The 22500-nt window shown below is 41.8% G+C and overlaps 1 protein-coding gene across 2 annotated transcripts in view; it reads right to left on the reverse strand.

Annotated features, from left to right (window-relative positions):
• usp32 (ubiquitin specific peptidase 32) overlaps positions 1–22500 on the reverse strand; it is a 54662-nt gene that overhangs the window by 18785 nt on the left and 13377 nt on the right. For both annotated transcript variants that reach the window (XM_056373950.1, XM_056373951.1), the window contains exons 2-11: positions 21784–21911; positions 15020–15125; positions 12976–13094; positions 11515–11674; positions 2677–2808; positions 2435–2542; positions 2131–2246; positions 1321–1383; positions 1148–1231; positions 998–1059 (exon numbers count right to left, since the gene is read on the reverse strand). In XM_056373950.1, coding sequence (XP_056229925.1) covers positions 998–1059; positions 1148–1231; positions 1321–1383; positions 2131–2246; positions 2435–2542; positions 2677–2808; positions 11515–11674; positions 12976–13094; positions 15020–15125; positions 21784–21911 — 1078 coding nt within the window. The remainder of the gene's footprint in view (positions 1–997; positions 1060–1147; positions 1232–1320; positions 1384–2130; positions 2247–2434; positions 2543–2676; positions 2809–11514; positions 11675–12975; positions 13095–15019; positions 15126–21783; positions 21912–22500) is intronic.

Here is a 22500-nt window from a genome sequence, read left to right on the forward strand (position 1 = left end):
CACACACACAGAGAAACACAGAGAGACACACACAGAGACACACACACACAGAGACACACACACACACACACACACAGAGACACACACAGAGAGACACACACACACACACACAGAGACACACACACACACAGAGAGACACACACACACAGAGACAACACACACACACACACACAGAGACACACAGAGAGAGACACACACACACACACAGAGACACACACACACACACAGACACACACACAGAGACACACAGAGAGACACAGAGACACACACACAGAGACACACAGAGAGACACAGAGACACACACACAGAGAGACACAGAGAGACACACACACACAGAGACACACACAGAGACACACAGAGAGAGAGACACACACAGAGACACACAGAGAGACACAGAGACACACACACGGAGACACACAGAGAAACACAGAGAGACACACACACACAGAGACACACACAGAGACACACAGAGAGACACACAGAGACACACACACAGAGAGACACACACACACAGAGACACACACAGAGACACACAGAGAGAGAGACACACACAGAGACACACAGAGAGACACAGAGACACACACACACAGACACACAGAGAGACACAGAGACACACACACAGAGACACACAGAGAGACACACACACACAGAGACACACACAGAGACACACAGAGAGACACACACAGAGACACACACACAGAGAGACACACACACAGAGACACACAGAGACACACACACACACACACACACAACACACACACACAGAGACACACACACACACACACAGACACACACACACAGAGACACACACACACACACAGACACACAGAGACACACACACACACACACACAGACACACACACACACAGAGACACACACACACACACACACACACACAGACACACAGATACACAGATACACAGAGAGAGAGACAGGTCATTAGGTCAAACAGTGCTCTCCTCACAGGTGTGTACAGGTGATGAGGTCGTGTACGTACCTGATGATCTGTCCCTCCTCCTCAGGTGTGGCAGGTCTGAGGCCCAGGACGATGTGACACACCTGTGGGAGTAAAAACAGGTGGAGATGATTGAACTCTGTTTCACAGGCAGCACCAGGTGAAGCTGAACGACTGTGCGGGTGTTCGCACCTGGAAAAGCAGGTTGAGAAACTCGTTGGCCAGAGCGCTCTTCACACTCCATATCTGGTAGTCCTCCAGGGTCAGGTGACCCAGCTGGTGAGGAGGGAAACAACACACAGGTGAGAGGTCAGAGCGCGGCGGCTCCCAGTGACGGAGCTGTAACTACAGGAGTCGTGTCTCACCTTGGTCGTGTCGTGCATCTTCAGGATGTCCTCCACTATGTCCGACACGCTACTGAGCAGCTCCTGCAGCGACGCAAATCAGCATCAATAATCATCATAATAACAATAAACTTTATTTATAAAGCACCTTTCTGAACAAGGTCAAAAAATAAAACAACAACATATCAAACATTGATAAAAGCTTCGTGATAGAAGAATGAGTTTCATAAGAGAAGCTGTAAAAGACACTGATGGTGTCGCCTTGAGTCTCCAGCTGAGACGCAGGGAGCAGAGCTGCCTCCACAGATCCAGGCACACAGGGGTTAATTCATTGGTTAATTAAGTCCCTGATGTAATTTGGAGCGAGGCCGTTTAAAGCTTTAGTAAGTGATGAGTAGAACTTTAAAATGAATCCAGAACATATGGCTTGGTGCTGCTAGCTGTAGCTCGGACTGATGCAGCGTGAAGTTCGTTACAACGGTCGAGAGCTGAGAAAATAAAAGCGTGACTTTATGTAAATCTGTCGGGGACCAGAACGGCCTGATGTTGGTTTTTCTCTGGCAGGAAATCAGCTGACTGGAACAGGCTGCTGCAGGTTTATCAGATTTATCATTATTGAGTTTTTAAAAAGTTCATCACACACCAAACATCAAAGGTCCTCGGCTGCTGCTGCGAAAAACATCACGTTAGCTCGGCGTTGAGACGAGTGTCTTTCATGTCGTCTCGGGTTGGAAACATTCAGATCAGAAATGTTCACGGCTCAGTTACGGAGCTCGTGGCGACTCGGCGCTTCATGAAAGCGTGGCTGAAAACCAGTGTGTGTGAACTTACGGGGAGTGTGTCCGTGCGATTGTCCTTCCACACCTCCAGCAAGGCCACGACCATCTCGTGGAGTTCATCTCGGGACAGAACGCCGTCACGGTCCACATCGAACACTTTGAAGCAAACTGGAAGCCAAACAGAAACGTGGTCATGAAGCTGCGGCTCCGTCTATTAGCAGGAAATCCAATACGTTTCCACCGCTGACAGATAACAGCTGCAGAGAGGAGGCAGACTCCACTTCTAATGACAAAATGGCCGGCTGTAATTATGTGAAGCCTCTGGGGTTTATTTATCGGGGAGGACTCCAGCTTACATTTCTGCCTCTCGGCGACGGGCCCCCGGCAGCACGCAGACAGTCCACAAGAGATCTCTTTAAAGTCGATGTGATTGTCCCGATTCTCGTCAAAGGCGTGAAACAAGCCTGGGGAGGGAACGCAGGATCAATAACACAGATCACATTTATACAAAGTCTTTTCAGAGGCTTGTATTCAGAGGGAACACAGTGCAGCTCCGACCTCTGTCTTTACTTAAGATCTGGAACAAAGTCCGTCTCACCTTCGCTCAGCGAGGCGTGGATGGGAGGAGACACCAGCGGGACGAAGGTTTCCAGGTCAAAGCGTCCGGTTCTGGACTGGGCCTTCAGCAGCCAATAGCGTTTCTCCAAGTCTATGATATCAGACTCCTCCACTGCAGGAAAAACAGGAGAGAAGAAGAAGAGTCAGAGAAACACCGTCGGTTCAAACGCTCTGCAGAAAGAAGAGCGTCGTTCAGAGAGTGTGAAGCTTTTGTTTCCGTGTGGCCTCCTGACTCGTTTCCTCCTGTTCACACCAGTTAACATCAAACACGACCATCACTGTGACGGAGGAGCACACGTCCACGTCCGTCTCCTCTTAGTCTGTGAACCTTCAGCCTGGCAGAGACAGACCGGACGGATGACACTGTAAACAGTTTGTGCTTTTACATACAGGCACCAGAGGGATGACACTGTCTGCAGAATATATGGTAGTAAAGTTAATATGAGTCACAGAGGTGATACTTGAGATAAATGAGGGATGAGGTGCAATAACGAGCAGAGGTATAAAAATATATGAAGATATAAACAGAGTGACAGAATATCCTCAGTGTGTCAGTCTCTCCTCAGACAAACATTTTATTTTTATTCTTGTTTATTCTATAAAATGTGAGAAAACGTCCATCGATACTTTCCACAGGTCCAAAGGTTTTTGTCTTTAAACTCTAATCAAACAGAAGCGAACTCCCACAGTGCACCACATGTCACGACTTCTATTTCTATTAAACTCATTTCTGCAGGTTTCTGAAAGTTTAGCAAAATAAAATGAAATTACGAGCAGGTTTAAATAATATTCAAAATCACATGATTAACGCAGCAACAGCAACTGAAGAACGTTGGTGACGTCAGTTTTTATTCCTCTCACTGTTTCCATAAATATTTCCATGTTTCTGTGTTGATCCGTCTGTTTCCTGCGGCGTGGTAAAAGTCAAATAATCAATAAGTCTATTGACACATGATGAATTAACAACTGATCATTTAAATCAGGATGCAGCTGCTACAGTCTGAAGCTGATCAGATAAAACAAGAATGAGGAAGTTCTTCTTCAGTCTCTGGATAAACTGTTTATTATTGTTTCTGATCAATGTTCTTACTTCAGATAAAGTGTTGGAACATGTTGATATTATCATTATTAGTAGTTTTACTGTTTGTATTTGTTATTCTCTTGTTTCCTTTTTTATTTTTATTTTAATTTACACTGTCTTGCATTATGATGTCATGTTCACTCGGGTGGAGCTCAGGAGAAGCAGCTGCTTCCTCGATGGGGGCTGATGGGGATTAACGTGGATCCAGATCAATAAATGAATGAATGAAAGTCTTTGATAATTGAGTTGATGAGATTCTGTCACTTAATGAAGAATCAGGAAAAAACCAGCGACAGTAAAAAAGAAAACGACAAACAAACAAAGTGACCTGCACGTGTTAACTCCAGCTGGTTGTGACCCAGTGAGGCCCGGAGTAAACACCATGCTGATGATGGTGGTGATGATGATGGTGATGATGTCATGGTCTCTGTGCGGCGCTGCTGTCTGACTCATCGTGTATTGAAGTGATATGGATCAGACCGATATAGCTCATGAAGCTCTGCCAGGGTCGATGAACCGGCCTCCCCCTTCCAACATGCTAATCCGCAGCTTAAGCTAATAGGATTCAGCGGCTAACCAGCTAGCCTCTGGCGTGGCGCCCTCACATATGACAGGTGTCAAAACAAAGGACGCACAAATTAAACTGCAGGTGATTCCTGACAGGTATCGACAGAGTCGTGTTTTTACAACAAAACCAACTTCCTGAGTGTTTGTTTCTCAGCTTCTCTGATTGGATGAAGAAGAAGCAGCACCCTGAGGAGCTGTCTGTCTGTCTGTCTGTCTGTCTGTCTCTGTCTGTCTGTCTGTCTGTCTCTGTCTCTGTGTCTGTCTGTCTGTCTGTGTGTCTGTCTCTGTCTCTGTGTCTGTCTCTGTGTCTGTCTGTCTGTCTGTGTGTCTGTCTCTGTGTTTGTGTGTCTGTCTGTCTGTCTGTCTCTGTGTCTGTCTGTGTCTGTGTCTGTCTCTGTGTCTGTCTGTCTGTCTGTCTGTGTGTCTGTCTCTGTGTTTGTGTGTCTGTCTGTCTGTCTGTCTGTCTCTGTGTCTGTCTGTGTCTGTCTCTGTGTCTGTCTCTGTGTCTGTCTGTCTGTCTGTCTGTGTGTCTGTCTCTGTGTTTGTGTGTCTGTCTGTCTGTCTGTCTCTGTGTCTGTCTGTCTCCGTGTCTGTCTCTGTGTATGTTTGTCTGTCTGTCTCTGTGTGTCTGTCTGTCTCTGTGTATGTTTGTTTGTTTGTCTGTCTGTCTCTGTGTATGTCTGTCTCTCTGTCTCTGTGTCTGTCTGTCTCTGTGTCTGTCTGTCTGTCTCTGTGTCTCAGTGTCTGTCTGTCTGTGTGTCTGTCTGTCTGTCTGTCTGTGTCTGTCTGTCTCTGTGTCTGTCTCTGTGTCTGTCTGTCTGTCTCTGTGTCTGTCTGTCTGTCTCTGTGTCTGTCTGTCTGTTTGTCTCTGTCTGTCTCTGTGTCTGTCTGTCTGTCTGTCTTTCTGTGTCTGTCTGTCTGTCTTTCTGTCTCTGTGTCTGTCTGTCTGTCTGTCTGTCTCTGTGTCTGTGTTACTGTGTGTGTCTGTCTGTCTGTCTCTGTCTGTCTGTCTGTCTGTCTGTCTGTCTGTCTCTGTCTGTCTGTCTGTCTGTCTGTCTGTCTGTCTGTCCACCTCCCCTGCAGGTTCTGGTCCCAGGAGTCCAGAGGTGAACATCAGGGCAGGTGACCTTGGTCAGACTGGGGAAACACTCAGTCGCCTCTTCGCTGCTTCCTGCCGCAGACGTTTGGACGTAAAGAGACTGAGAGGCAGCGCTGAGAGCGAGATGAATGATTTACAACGTAAAGACGAGCGTATGGACGCGGCGGGGAGCGAGGAAATCATCTGAAAGCATAAATTATTGAGGGAGATGGAGCGAGCGGCGGAGACTACCTTCATGTCTCCATGCCAACTCCACAAGAGAACGACAGCAGCATCGTTTTAAAATGTGTCACAAGGAGGAAAATAAAAACATTAGTGTTGAACATTTCTAATGACAACCAGCTGTTTTTGTATGAACTTCCTCAGCTGTTGTTTTTTGTACCAATGTATGGAATCTATGTTAAACCCCCCCCCCTTTATTTATCTCTATTTATTGCACTGCTCTGGTACCTTTGCTTCTGTACCTTGGTAACGTCTGATGGGATTATTTATTATTTTCACTCGTTGAATTTTAAAATCTTTAGGATTGTGTCAGACTTTAAAATCTCAGTTGGTGGAGACCTTTCCTGGAATATTTTCTAAATCTTCAGTCAATTAAAGATTCATTTCCTCTTTTTTTCTGATTCTGTTGATTTTTGTCCATCCATCCATTTCTAATCCTCTCCTTTCTTATCGTTTTATTTCCTCTGTCTTTCTTTTCTAAATGCAGAACCCGACTTCTCCTCGGGTTGAAGGGGTTCGAGTTGCATGTTGTGCTGTTACTGAGTATATTACACAGTACATATTGTATATACTGGTACTTCAGTGCTACACTGACACTCCCTTTCTACTAGTTTATCAGAATATACATTCTGTCAGATACTTGACCCACGTGTTTCCATCTCAACTCTCAGAACAACCTCAGCTCTTTCTGTCGACACCAAAAAAACATCATTTGGCCCAAAAGCTGAAAAACAAACCTTTACTGATGTGGACCAAAGTCTTAGGTTCATAACAATAGAGCAGCATGTGAGTAAAATCGAAGATACACGTAGAATAAATGCCTAAACTGAAAAGTGTTGTCTGTCTCTTCCAGCTGAGTCACGTACGATCAACAACACCAAACAGAAAGTGGAGAGCGAACAGACTCCGAACACTTGGTGTTCACAGAAACATCCGTCGACCTCAGGGGGTTAAAATCAAGATCTTGATCTTGAATAAATAAGATTTCAGTCCTGTAGTCCAGTCCAACAGATGCAAGAGGATCTTTAATGCATCAGTGGAACATGAGCTACAGAGAGAGGCATTCGCTCTGACCTGCAGGCGAACGACACTGATACAGATTCTTTAAAAAGAGCGACATGCCTCACACCGAACAGCTGACACCAAATGTAAACTGTCTAAACACAAGCAGCCATTCAGGAGATTAATAAATTGAAATACAGTGTAATTTCAGCAAAGAAAATATGATATAAATCAGGAATAATCTGATAAAAAATACAGAGAGTTCAACAGTCGCACAGGTGTTTCCCAAAAACCTGACATCTCTCACACTCACAAGTCTAACAATGAAAAACATAAATTCTTATTTATTTCTCTTTAAATTATATATAATACCATAATAAAACTAATTAGATAAGTGGCCTGACAGAGCTCCAACTCAAACAAACCACCAACATCAGTCTCAAGCTAACTGACATTTAACAACAGAACAACAAACTCCTCCCGTCTCTATGGTAACCACACTGCTGGGCCGGTACCCACCTAGAGGTGCGACTCTCTCCGAGTGGCAGCAGAGATACCATACCATTATCCAGGGAACATCCTTGAAGAGGTGTTGCCACAGCCGGCATGTGTCATAGTAAACTCCCAGCAGCAGCCGCCGCCGCCATCAGAAGCTACGTCATCACCACCGGGAGCCGGTTTCTCCCTTTTCCCTCCTTTTTTTTTTTTAAAATGTATTTATTTTTAAACTGATGATAATGTTGTGACAGAGTCAGAGGCTAACACGTTAGCACAGCGCTCACCCGGCGATCAGCTCCGCCATTCCTCAATCTTAGCGTTCCCCTTCTGGACACGAGTCATGAACCAGGAGTGTGTCAATAACTCTCTCTCTCTCTCTCTCACACTCACACTCACACACACACACACACACACACACACACACACACACACACACACACACACAGAGTTAAGAGGATAAGCCAGGAGAAGGCAGATTAAAGGGCAGTGTCCACGTTCTCAGGCTCTTTCCAGCTCTGTCCTTAATTGGCAAAATAAAGCCTGGCTAAATTTACTTGGCCTGAAACTTTAAAGAAGTGTATCGCTGTATGTTTTTTTTATTCTCCATGTGCCGACTTTAAAGTGTGTTGGGCACTGAACACTCAGACTTTCTATGATAAAGGCTCTAATGAAGACGTAGAAGTTGATATAATGTCACATACTCAAACATGAAGAAGACACAATCCACAGATATCGTTTCTGATTGTGTTGTTGCTGTTTGTGTTGATGATATCGCTGATCGGCGATCATCAGAACCATCAATATTTCATGTCTTCGCAAACGTGAAGACCATATTTGACTTGTTCTCTCATTAATGTAGGAACTTATTATTTGTAGTATTAAATTAATATTAAATGTAGTTTGGTCAATCCTCGTAACATCACGTAACACATGTAACGTAACACCCCCCCCCCCCCCCCGATCAGATCAGATCAGAGTGGCTGGTAATGTTTTTATCTTGTGTGTGTGTGTGTGTGTGTGTGTGTGTGTGTGTGTGTGTGTGTGACCATGGTAAGACAGACACCACCTGTATTAGGAACCACAGAGGTGTTTAAATGGCTGTCTGACATATTTTTGTCACCATGATCATCATGTGTCATGAAACTTTACAGGTGTGTATTTGAGATTTAAATGAAGTATAAGTACTAATGTAATAATGTAGTAATAACTACTGAGTACTCAACCAATCACAACTTGTTCTCTAGTTTCTCAAAAACCCTTAAAAAAATAAAACAACAAAAGAAGGTGAAAATCTCAGAAGTTAAATTGTCTTGACAAAATAACTTTGGCTGAATAACTCTGGTTCAAATTATTATTTTCATCAGTAACGACGTATGTGATCAAAGAATAAAGAAACATGGTTCCACATCTGATCAGATATTTGATGCCGTGTTTTCAGACTAACAAACAGATCAGAGGTCTGATACTTAAACCTACTCAATTCTGAAATTATGTTTTATTCTTAAAACTCTGGGGTTGTGTTTTATTCTGAAAACTCTGGGGTTGTGTTTTATTCTGAAAACTCTGGGGTTGTGTTTTATTTTGAAAACTCTGGGGTTGTGTTTTATTTTGAAAACACTGGGGTTGTGTTGTAGTCTGGACAGAAAGTGAGACCTTTGTAAACGATGAGGTCACAGCCAGGGTCTCTCCTGATTGGCTGTCATCAGCCTGGACTACCAGTGGTGAATACAACATGATGATGAATGACAGTGTTACTGACCTTGTTGTCTTTGCAGCTGTTGTTCACTTACATTCTCTGTTTTAACGCTACAACTGCAGAGCAGACGATCTACTTCCTGTTTACAGCGGCTCGCACACGCTCAGTGTAGTGTTTGGTCATGTATGTGTGTGTTTTTAGAGAGATTATTTTAGGGAGAGGGAGGTATAACATGGAACAAAGGCCCACCTGAGACGAGTTCTGTTATTTGCCTGTAACTAACACACACACACACACACACACACACACACACACACACACACACACACACACACACACACACACACACACACACACACACACACACACACACACACACACACACAGTACTCTGTATACTGTGCAACACTAAATTTGCTCCATAAAAGTGTAGAATGAGAGGAGACGGCTGTCAACAGGTCGAGCAGCTGAGTCGAGCAGCTGCACCTCGGGTCCACAGGAGCCGTTTTCACCTCATTATCACCTGCACTTTCCCACCAGAGGAATAGTTGGTCATTTTCCACCCGGGTTGGAAATTTAACACCACAGTCAACAGCCGTTTTGTCAGCAATGTTATTTTGAAGGAGACAGCTCTCTCGGTTGACTTCCTGTACACTGACGTTAAATTCAGTCTTTCACCGACAAAGAACCAAGAAGTTTAACAGAAGAAATTGAGACTAAACTCACGAGAAAAACATATTAATCTAACAACTAGAATCACCTGGTCGTATCCCTCCTGAAATACCGACCTGAAAACAAAATGGCTGTCGCTCTGACTGTCGCCGACAGGAGGAATAAAAACAACCTGGAGATGAATGAACACCATCCACTGCTTCTAGTCATTCATACGTTCATCCTTAAAATGAACTCATCTCAAACACACGTGTCAGAGTCGAAGCCGTCGTATTCAACCGGTGCAGTCTGAGTGACGCTGAGTGCAGCGAGAGAGGAAATGAAGAAGAAGAGAAACCTGAGTGAAGGAGCGCTGGGATAATGAAGGAGAAGAAGAAGTGAGTGAGAGGAGGAGAGTGAATGTGATCAGTGAAGCCTGTCAGTTACTGCTCAGAGCACTCACTGCCACTGATGGAGGAAGAAAAGAAACTGCAGCATATAAAAAATGCATCACAGCCATTTGTGATATTTCTTGAGACATCTGCACTTTACAAAGTAGGGGGGGGGGGGGCTGCTTCACATCAGAGTGAAACACACACCTGGACTGAAGCTACTCTGAAGGGATTTTTAAGTCCTGGTCCCGGAGTTCGGACCAATAGTTTAAAAATAAAAGTACAAATTTAAAACAGCTTTGATGAGGGAGATATTTAAAGACCACAGTCGGCTCCTCTGCAGATTCTGTTTATTCTAAAATAGAGACAGAACTGGACCTTTATTTCAAACTGGCATATTAATAACAGGTATTTCAATATTAGTTATAGTGTTTTTATAGGTGTATTATATTTTTTTGTAAGACGCCTCCTTTGATTTCCTCCATGTTTACCTTTAATCTGAGTAAGTTCAACATCATTTCCTTCCATCAGTACAACAACAGTCACATCACGCTGTAAGTTTCATGTGTTTCTGTTTTCATTCATTAACTGCAGTCACTTCCACTTTGCCGTTTTTTCGACTGGTGTGAATGAAAGTCAGCACTTCCTGTTCAGATGTTTCACATTAAAAGACACAAGTTCCAAATCCATAATCTATCTCTTTCCTGGTAAACTTTTAATGTGTAAATAAGTCACTAATTAAGTTTCCACATGGCTCAAAGTGCAAAACCCTCCACTTCCTGGTAGATTGTGAGGTTTTTTTTGACCGTACTTTAGCACCGATCGAAAAAAACAGCAACTAATCAGTGAATTAATCAGAACAGATTGATGATTATGATCTGACTCTGTTGGGATTACAGCTACTCTGAAGGGATTTTTAAATCCTGGTCCTGAAGTTCGGACCAAAAGTTTAGAAATAAAAGTACAAATTTAAAATACCTTTGATTAGGGGGATATTTAAAGACTACAGTCGGATCCTCTGCAGCTTCTGTTTAATTCTAAAATAGAGACAGAACTGGAATTTTATTGGCATATTAATAACAGGTATTTGAATTTTGCTTGGTTTTATGGGTGTATTAGATTTTTTTTAAAATATATTTTTAGTATAAAACTTCCTCCAATGTTATTACAAACTCAACTTTTACCTTTTATCTTGGTTATTTCAACATAATTTACCTCCATCAGTACAACAGGTCAGACTCACTTCTCTCTTGTAAGTTGTTTTTCTTTCTGAACAAAAACACTGTTTTCATTCACTAACTGCAGTCACTTCCACTTTGCTGTTTTTTTGACTGTTGTCAATGAAAATCAGCACTTCCTGTTCAGATGTTTTGCAACAAAAGCCACAAGTTCCAAATCCATAATCTATCTTTCTCTTAGTAGGGCTTTTAATGTGTAAATAAGTCACTAATTAAATCTTAGGAGTGTAAAACGTTTCCATTTCCTCGTAGACTTTGAGTTTTGTCGATGAAGCTGAAGCAACTGCAGCTTTTCTGAAGATTGGCTGTGACTGAGTATGAACACATTTTGCTACGTAGACAAACAGACGGAGTGAGTGTTGATGGACTCACAGTGCGTGACGCCGGCCAGCGTCTGGTAGAAAGTGGGCGTGTCGCTGTCATCGGTGAGCGTGACACACACTCCTCCAGACAGAAGCCACCGGGACAAAGTGAAGGCCTCCTTGTTCTGCAGGAGCCAGTTCCTGAAGCGCTCATAGTTCACCTTGTCGCCCTGTGTCACCACACACACACACACACACACACACACACACACACACACACACACACACACACACACACAATTATTAGAATCTGTACTTTCTCAAATGTTTTCCTGTCATGACGCTTGAACACAGTTTTAAATGATGGTGGATTTTGTGCTGAAATGATCAGTAAATTGATTAATTGGTTGATTGAAAAAACTATTTACTGAATTCCCCTTTTGTCAATCAATTGTCTGAGTCATTTGTCAGGTTAGAGTGCACGAGCTTCTTTGCTTCCAGCCTTTTAAATGTGAGGATTTACTGGTTAATCAGTTTCATTATAATCTGAATATCTTAACGTTTTAGTTGCACAAAAACAAGTCATTTGATTGGTTGCTCTGGGACGCTGTAATTTTATTATTTATTCTGAGATTTCATTAACATAATGAAAATGAATTAATTGAAAAAAGAATTGAGGGATTAATCAGTGAAAATAATTTGTTAGTTGCAGCCACAGACTGAAGCAGGGGACCAAAGATCCTGGTGCAACCGTCAACAAAAAAACAAAAACAAGGAAGTGTAATTAAAAATAATAATAAAGGACAACAAATCTTAATGTGCAGCAGTTCATACAAACACATGGGTTCTTCTTTTTTTAATACGTTCATCTAGTCTGATTTAAAGTAAACAGAATGAGTGTTGGGGTGGGACTTTCAGAATAAAACGAGGTCAAAGAGCAAACAGACTTTCCTTCAGCTGAAGGCGAAAGCTGCAAACAGTCGACAGACAGGCTGTTTAAGCCGAGGCAGAATGGATCTGTTAAAGGGTCAGAGCTGGAGGAATACGAATGCTGTGGCTTCAAATTAAAAGACTTTTATTATGAAGCAGTCACAGGAAACAGACTGCAACCATTCAAAATAAAAGAAGAAAAACTGTTTTGTTTTGTTTTGTTTTTTTAAATATGACGTAACACTTGGAAAAAGAGTTTCCCACACTCGTTTGCAGCGGGTCGTGATTTGAGAGGCTCTTTTGTGTTTTAATAACCAGAACAATGACTCGCTGTGAAGCCAAACTTTGTATCATCTCTGTGGAGTCGGCTCCACGTGGGAAGCTCGTAACAATGGCTGTTTTATGATCATGTGACAAACACCTCTGTGAAGCTAAAAACAAACTCAGCGATACGAGCCAAGAGGAAAACGTGGGAGAGATTCAAGACAGTCAAGTCGTCAGTCTGCAGTGGTTCAGTTAGTAGAGACTTTCAACAGTGTGTGTGTGTGCGTTGTCTGATGTGTGTCCACGTGGTGACAGACAGGATGTGGCGTTTGCTGACCTCACTGAAGCACTTCTTGAGGGAGGTCGGAACTTCTCCATCCAGGACCTGCAGAACCGCCTCGATATCTTCCCTGGCAGCGTATCCACCCAGATCACTGGCAAACAGGCTGAAGAGGTCTGTGAGAACACACACACACACACACACACACACACACACACACACACACAGAGACACACACACACACACACACACACACACACACACACACACACACACACACACACACACACACACACACACACACACACACACACACACACACAGACACAGACACACACAGAGACACACACACACACACACACACACACACACACAGAGTCAGAAAAGCTTTATCACAGGAAGGCAGGCCTCCTGCATGTAGCAGCACTGAGGACAATAGAGGCGACGGAGTCGATAAAGTCCTGATAGATTAAACTTCCTGCATCCAACAACCAGAATATGAATGAGGAAGAGGAGGAAAGAAATGTAGACAAGAAAAAACAGTTTAAAGCTCCATATTTTCTTCTTCTCCTGTGTTTTATTTGAGGTGTTGATCCATAAGAAGATATATTTATGGTTTTAAGAACAAAAAACCACCTCAGTGTAATTTTACATCTCCTCTCTCAGGCTTCTCTCTGTGGAGCCAATCAGTAGAGAGGAGGCTCTGTCTTCTGATTGGCTGACTGTTTTCTGAGTGTTCCTGAGTGGCTAAGGAAAATAAGTAAGAGTGAAGTCCACCTTAACCCTCCTCCAACTGGGTCTCACTCATTCATGTGGTGTTGGAATAAAAGGAAAAATGAGTTTCCCACTGGGAAAGTTCACATGAGTCGGCGAAAGTTTTATTGATGTCATCTACGCAAAGACACGGTGGATGAAAGTAAATGTTGATGGTGAGAAACTTTAAATTCATATAATGCATTTCAATTTAACTTAATTTAACATTTAATTTGTAATATTGTATCAGCTGCCGTCAGTTTTTGTTCTTGTACAATGACCTTCAGTTATTTATTATCCTGATAATAAGAAACACAAAAAGTGGCATTAGACACACACACACACACACACACACACACACACACACACACACACACACAGACACACACACACACACACACACACACACTCTGGGCTCTGAAAGTGTGAGATGATTGACAGCGGGAGCATCTTCAAGCTTTGGATGGGTGTGAGTCATCAGTACAGAAGACGAGGAAGTTAACTACGATTCCCAGGAGGCATTTTGATGATGAGAAACATCCAGTAACAAAGTGAGTGAGAGCTGGAGATTATTCTCTGTTGAAACACAACAACACTCAGCAGCTTTAATCCAATTCTGGAACAATTCAGCAGCAACAGCGAAGCGTTTTGTTTCCAACTGCAACAGCAGCGCGTCTCTGACCGGCTTCTACCCTGTAGCTACAGAGGCAAAGGCTCATGGGTATTATTTAGAGCCATCCACTGAACCACATGGACATAACAGAAACATTATTTCACAGCAAAACAAAATTGAAATTAGTAAAAAAAACGATTTCTTTTGTCTCAATACACAGACAGAAGTGGATGTCAGTGGATGCAGGAAGAAAACACCTGGAGTCTGCAGGTGTGACTGTGGCGAGAAAAAAATACGTTCACTGAATGAAATAGGATTAAATTATATCAGGACTTCAATAATTTGATTTATTTTTAAATTGACTATTTATTCATTTCATTATGTTCGAAGCAGATTCTTTTCTTTTAAAGACGTGTGACAGTTAACAAATGCATCACTTGGTCATGGAGGAGTGAAGACCCCGCCTCCCGTCTCCGTCTCCGTGTGGAGACATTTCCTCACACATGGCATCAGAAATAAACAAATAAATAATAGTTATCTTTGCTATTTTACTCCTGTGTTTTCCCTTGTCGACTGCTCTGTATGTTGGAAATTTCAATAAATAAATGGTTAAAAATATAAAAAGGACATTAGAAGGAAAGTCGGAGACGTCAGACTGAAACAGACTCGACATATGGAGGAAACAGCATGAAACCAGCACAGCACATCAACACAGACCGCTCATTAACAACTTACATTTGGCCTTTTCCTCATCGCGCCCTCGCGTCAGAAGCACCAGACCCACGATCAGATTGTTGAAGTGCAGCCCTTTAGACGAGCCTCCGAACGAGGTGTAAATAACCTGGAACACACAGAACGAGCAGAGTGAAGAAACGTGGACAAACGTCACACTCGCCTCGTGTTCACACCGTCTGCGACTCGGTCAGCGAGTTAGTGGAAGGCCAGTCATTCACAGAGCTGACGACAGGGGAAGGTGTGAAGTTCCCTGAAGAGTTCTGGAGATATTAAGTTTTGTTATAATGTTTTGTGAGGTCACTGTGACCTTGACCTTTGACCATCAAAGTCTAATCAGTTCATCTGAGTCTCAAACATGATTCCCACTCTGCAGAACAGATGAGTGACAGCACAGTCGATCAAAGCACAAGATCACTCTGGTTGTTGGAGAATGTGTTTGTTCAAGAATTATGTTTTTGGTTCAAAGTAAAATCTGCTTTTGTCTTTCTTTCTCCTCCCGACCCACAGACGAAGAAACATGAGCCAATTTACAACCTACAGGAACCGAAACCAGGGACGAGAGAGACGAGAGGTTTAAACAGAGAGGAAATGGGAACTGGATTTCCTTTTCAAGAATTTATAAATGAACAGTTAATCCATCAATGAATACTAAAGATTTAAAAATGGATTTAGAAAAACAACTTAAAACATTGATTAAATGAACCATTTATAAATACACTTATTAATGAAAGGTCTGGAGAGTAACCAGTGTCACCGAGAGGCTAACAGGAGACGCTAAATGACTAAGCTAATCTATTAGCTAATATGAAAAGGAAAAGTAGCAGGAAAAAAGGGAAATGGAAATTGAAGAAGAAATCCCCGTTTTAAATAGTTTTTCAAATTGTATTATTAATTTATTCATGAATTAAAAAATGTGTTGGTTTATTTAATTAGTGTTTTATGCTGTTTTTGTAAATCCATTTTTAAATCTTAAATATTTATTGATGGATTATTATTATTCATTTATAAATTCTTTTTCCTGTGTTTAATGCCTATTAAAATATGAAATTAAGTTCATAACTTTTCATATGTACACGCATGTGAAAAGACACGCATGTATTGTGTGTGATGTGCCTGTCGACCGTGGAGAGGTGACTGTGCAGTCAGGGAGCTGATGAAGCGTTTCCATGGCAGCGGGTCACACACAGCTGAGATTCACATGTAATTAAAAACAAAACAAAAAAAAAAAAAACAGGAAGTGAGTCATACTATTCAAACTAAATCCACTACCAAACTTCCCCTGCTGCTGTTAATCCACTACTGTATTTTCATAATGAAACTAAAAATAAACATCGTCGCATCACCTTCTTCCTCATTTAAACATTTCAGAATAAAAGTAACACATCTAAACAATAAATATAATAAAAATATAATGATCTGTTTATTCAGATGTCTGTGTATGAAATGTTGCAGGAAAATACATTACTACTGATAATAATAATAATTTCTGACATGACAACCATGTAAGATTGTGACTGTGTCGCTGCAGAATCAGAGTCATGAAATAATTTGATCAATATTCATCGACAACTAAAATCATTTACATGTATACTCCGACCTCTGCTTCTTTGATTTGAACCTTTTTTAAACCGATCCAGAACAAACAAACAAACAAACCAGCTGTTGACTCTGAAGCACAGTCTTTAGTTAGTTGCTTGATTTTTCCAAACCACATTCACACAGTGTGAAACGTGTGAGACGAGACACTTTATTCAGAGCGATCACCTCTCATGTTCAAGCAGCCGCTCGCTCAGTGTGACGGTGCGCTCACGTCCCTGGTGATGGCAGCATCTCTTCTGTCAGAGTCTCAGTCACAAAGACACAACACAGCCATGTTCTGACTCAAAATGTATTTGTATCAGGAGACAGGTGACGGCTGCGCAATAAAACTTTATCAAATACTGTTCTTTTTTTCTTTAATAAAAGAAGAAATTTACAAGTTAGATTTTTTCATTTATTTCAACACGGAAAGTGAATTTGATTTTTCAACACTCCTGCTTCGAACTGTGTTTATTTAATAATGATGTGATTATTTATGTGTGTATCTCCCACAGGTTGAGCATTTCCTTGTGCTGATGGCACCGTGTGGGTAAAAGAGGGAAAGCCCGACCTCTCAACCACACGCCATACACTCTCTCTGACTCTTTTACAGGTTTGTCCCAGACATCGTGACATTTTTTGCTAGGTGCTTTTGGAAGAAAAAAAAAAAGGACCTAGCTAAAGGGTCTGAAACGTCTGTACAACGCTGCCTGAACCCGCCCCCTGATGATGTAATAGAAACTGTTCACACCAAATCATTTACAAATCATTTCCCAAAGGGGAAACTCCAGCACTCAGCCGGTCGACCAAAGTTGTAACTTTATCAGTCAGTCAGTCAGTGACGATCGTGTTTATACGCTTGGTCCAGATGTTCTGGTCCAGCTGTGTGGGCTGAATTTTGTAACACTTGTTATTTACATACATGCGCCTACACACATTTCAGAGTTGACACGTGTATATTTTTAGTCTGAAATTTTAACCTGAATGTGGAATCCACCTGAAACTCTGGGGAAACCCCTGGAGCTCTAAAGTCAGACTGTACTGCTGCTCGTCTGTCCTGACACAGATCTAATTATGAAGTAATTTTAATGCATTAACTGTTCCATCATATTTGCATTCAGGAAGTACACATCTACTTTCAAGCTGCTGCACACAGGTCAGTGAGTGTTGTTCACTGGGTTAACCTACCAGAGAGAGACGAGGTGAACGGTTCCTTTTTATGCGGAAAACCGAACCGTAAATCACACATTTTGACCGATTCTGTCACCTGAAGAGTTTGTGTATGAACTGTCCCACAGAAATAAAGGGACAAGCCAACATTAAGTGTCTCAGTAAGGGTTCGAGCCTCAGTGCTGCTTGTCAAAGTGTGTGAAACTCAACAGGACGGATCAACAGTTTTGATAATAAAGGTGGAGAGAGTGTGTCCGAAGGCTGTCACAGGAGTTCAGCTGCGTCTGGACGTAGCATGTTATTCACATCATCCTGGGGAACTTTTATGTATTTAGAAATAATAGGTTATGGAAAAATACCTTTTTACCTTTCCCATTTTGAATGACTATGCGCTGAAAAGCTGAATATCCGACTGCGTCTCTGTAAAATAACCGGTCCTAAATTTGGACAATCGGCTCCATTAACTCCACATACAAATCCCTTTGCTGCTGAAAGCAAACCAGAGCTGTACCCACTTCTAGGTAATGGTATCAATTTAGGATCTATTGTTTTTGCTCAGGTTTATTATTCTTATTCTGACAGATTTGCTCAGATTCCTGTGAGCTGGAATGAGCTAGAAAAGCGAAACTTGGCAGAACGACTAGAAATCATGTGCAGCAGCTTCCCAAGTAATATGAGCTCAACTGGCCAGATGGTGGCGCTGTAATTCAGGATTAACTACGCCCCACACCGCTGGTCTGATTGACTGAGTCCAGCTCAATGTTCTCTACAAGCAAGTCAATCAAACCATAAAAGTCCGTCTGGGAATTCTGTTTGCCAATTTGCATAATTTGTATTTAGGGGACTGAGAGACACATTTAAATTATAATGCTGCGCCATCAACCAAAATATCTTCGCAGGACGGTGCTTTTCTAAAATATAGGCCATAACTCGTTAACCATTTGTCCAACCAAGATAAAACTTGTGCGAAACATTAGTTTCATGCTTTGTTTTGAAACTACGTTAAATTTCATCGTTCCTATTAAATAAATAAATGAACTAAACACAGTCCACGTGTCAATCTGTAAATAGTATTATAGATCATATTTATTCACGTTGTGATGCATTTATTTAGACACTTTTTTTTACATTTGTTCAAACTGTTTGGATCATGAATGTTTACCCACAAATCATAGATCTTCCTTTCTAGATCAGATAACAAACATTCTTCACCATTATCACGTTGAATCTTCGCCATATTTTGTTGATGTAAATCATGACTGTCGTTGACTTGACGCCGGCTGGATCTCTTTAGGTTTCTGATGATGTTGTGTAATGTGTGATTTCCCTCAGTGGCGTCTGTGTGACTCTGGAGAAGCTGGACACGTTCAGTTTTGTTGAGCGTGTGTTGATTTGTGATGCTGTTCAGTCAATAACACATTGAGTCTTCTTGAGCAAGTGCTGAGGAGGATCTACTTCCTGTTTGCCAACGTGTGTCCTCTTCACATTTCGTTGCGTTTGCAACTGATGCAGCAACTTTTCAGGCAGCCACTCCTTGAAAATCTACTTAAAATTAACGCTCCAACATCCTGCTAAAGAAAGATCAGTAAATCCAGCTGTTTAAAGACGCAGCAGTTTCCTGTTTGAAACTCTGATTCTATTTTTGTCCAACACAAATAATCACAAGAAGAAGAACGTAGTCAAACACAAGATGGATGTAGTTTTTGTTTAAGTGCTGCAGAGATCTGAGTCTTGACTGATTGAACACACTGTCTTTGAACTAACCGAATGCGCAGCAGCCGGCAGTAACTTCACATCTGGATATCTGTCACCGCAGTAACCGCTGCCATGGCGACAAAGGAGAAGAAGAGGAGGAAAGAGAAAGACGCTGAGAGAAAAGAGGAGGGAAGACGTGTGAGTGGTGCTGAATGAAGCCAGCTCAGTGTTTAAGGATTCTGGAAGCAGATGGAGGAAGGACAGGACGAGCAACACTGCTCTGAGTCCAAGTCCTGGTTTCACCACGCTCTGCACAAACCCTGAACTCAGGATAAATGTGCAGACTTTCCCACAGTCTAACCGCGCTCTGCCTCACATGAAATCCAGCCGCCTCCACAGAAGTCACAGTGCATTATTCTACTTTTACAAAATAGAGGTCGAGGTGCTGAATCACAGCAAACCCTCATGTTTACACTGTAACTAAGATCCGTCTGATAAGATAAGAAAAGAAAAGAAAAGATAAGAAAAGATAAGATAAGAGTGTCCGAGACCTCACTAGTTCTGTATTAAATCTAAGGAAAAACTAAACAAATATTCATATGTAACTATATATTCATTTACAGCGATCGAGGGTTTTCAGTGAGGGAGAAGGAGCAGGTGTGATTTCAAGAACTTTTCGTAAAGGTAAATTAATGTTCCTTGACAAACTATATCAGACACAAATTATTATTCACAGCAGAGTCTGAAACTACTGAAACATTTCATGGAAAAGTAAGTAATAAGTTATTAAAGTAGAAGTTTCTGGCACAACCTCACCTACATCTAAGGTGCACAGAGGAAGGAAAAAGTCTGAAGGGGTCAAACCTCCAGCAACTCGCAGGATACAGAAGAACTCTATTATCAGACCGACACATTTCAGCATCATAGGACGATTCTGATGAAGGCCACATGTTTTATATTAAGTTTTCATACTGTCTTTCTGCTTCTCCCCGAATCACAGCGCTCACACAGTCCGACCTCCTCCTGAACGATTCTGAGTCTGTCAACCAACAGCCAGAGAAACCACCACACGTGTTCAACCTGACATCGACTGTGGGTGAACAGCTGAGTCAGCCTCCATCAGCTGTGTGAGGGGAACGTGAGGCGCTGGATTCTGGATGTCGGCCAGAGATGTGCATGATGGGAATTTAGGCGTTATATATTGTCGTATTGTTTTAGACAACATCCTCTGCTCCGAGTTGAAATCACTTGCTTTCATTTAGAGCTTCATCACTGGCAGAAATACGTTTATCAAAGCAACATTTTCAGATATTTGTTCCTGTTAGTATTTTCACAATAAGAGGTTGAAGGACCTGGATTCAGTCCAAAGCATCGTTGGCTATTCTTACTACCACTCGGACTGACGGCCCATCAGGATCGATCCCTGGCTGTCTGACGTCCGGCCCCATCTCGCTCTTTCAACAGGAAACACATTAGGAACATTAAGGAAGTCGTGATGCCTTTACATGATGGACCTGTAAGTCCTCTGCTGCAGAGCTGGAGCCACATCCATAAGATTCATGACTAAAACTATGTGACGCACTAAACCTGAAATGTTCATCCACTTTCTTTTCATCAGAGTTATAAAGTCTGTTCACATGGTTCCTCTTTATAAATCTCACTCACACGTGAACAAGCGTAATTTCCACTCCCACTATTCTCTCATAAACACTCTCCCTTAATCAATCAGTTTGAATAAAACCAAGTGATCAGAGCCAGAGAAGAAGCAAACTGAGGTAAAAACATCCTGTGTCACTCTGAGCTTCATGTACAGAGTCTTAACGAGGCTCCGACACTGAGATCAGTCAATATTAAAATAGAATCAAACATTTACACGACTCACAATCAATAATCAGATATTAAACACAAACACAATTAATTCAGTTCATGAACTGATGATAATGAACGAAGCACCGGGAAGTTGGTTGATTTATTTTATGTTAAATTACACGTCTCGTTTTATTTTGTATTTTCTCTGTAACTTGGATCTCTATGGAAACCGTGTGATCACATGGTCACAGGAATGAGTGAAGTGTTCATTAAGTGCGGACACATCATTCAAGCATCTCTGAGCTGGGTCAGACTCTGGGGTTATTAAGGATCACGCTCTGATCTGGATCTCTCCTCTTGATGATTGGCATTTAATTAAAAGGAGAACGACACAGACTCCAGGTTTCACCTCGGAGCTGCATCGTCCCCTGACAGGAAGTCGTGGCTGTAACGGTGAAGTGTCGCGTCTCGCTCAGAGTCATGTCACACAGACTGTGGTTGGTGCGTCTTACCTCTGCCACTTTAGGGGGAACTCCGTCGCCCAGCACCTCCCTGTAGAAGCACTGCTGGGTCATGTAATAGGAGAGGCCGCTGGTCCTCTTGAAGGCATCCTTCAGCCGTTTCAGTTCCACATCAGTGACTGCACAGAGCAGATGACAGAGGAGAGATAATACATTTAAAGTTTGTTCAACAGCTGTTTATAGAGTCTGTGGGTTGGTGTCTAAATGTGTGATATCACAGTGTGTCTTTGTTTCTCTGTGAGATAATGAAAAATAGAGAAGAAGAATCATATATAATCCATCTTTCTTTTTCTAAATCTGAAACATGAAACAATAATATTCAGTTAAAATGTTTTCAAATGTGATTTTTGAAGCTTTGTGCACGACAGTCCAGATTTTATAGATTCCTCGTATGTGAAAACCTACTTTACATTCTGAGTCTGAAATTATTAATTGAACTAATTCCTTAATTAAAACACACCAAAGATTTACTGAATTACTCTGCTCTGATTCCAAGAAGTATAAATAGGATTTGGGATTTTGGACTGATGAAACAAAACCAGCGATTTCAGTCAAAACTGGCAAAATATTATTATTTGTTTTTACATTTTACAGCTTAAATGATAAAGACAATAACAATATTAATAATAAGCTTCATCTTTGTAGTATCTTTAAAAAAATAGTGACAAAGTTCTTTAAAAGACAAGATGAAATTGAGGACAAACAATA

This window comes from Seriola aureovittata, chromosome 4 (genome assembly GCF_021018895.1).
Source record: "Seriola aureovittata isolate HTS-2021-v1 ecotype China chromosome 4, ASM2101889v1, whole genome shotgun sequence".
NCBI lineage: Eukaryota > Metazoa > Chordata > Actinopteri > Carangiformes > Carangidae > Seriola > Seriola aureovittata.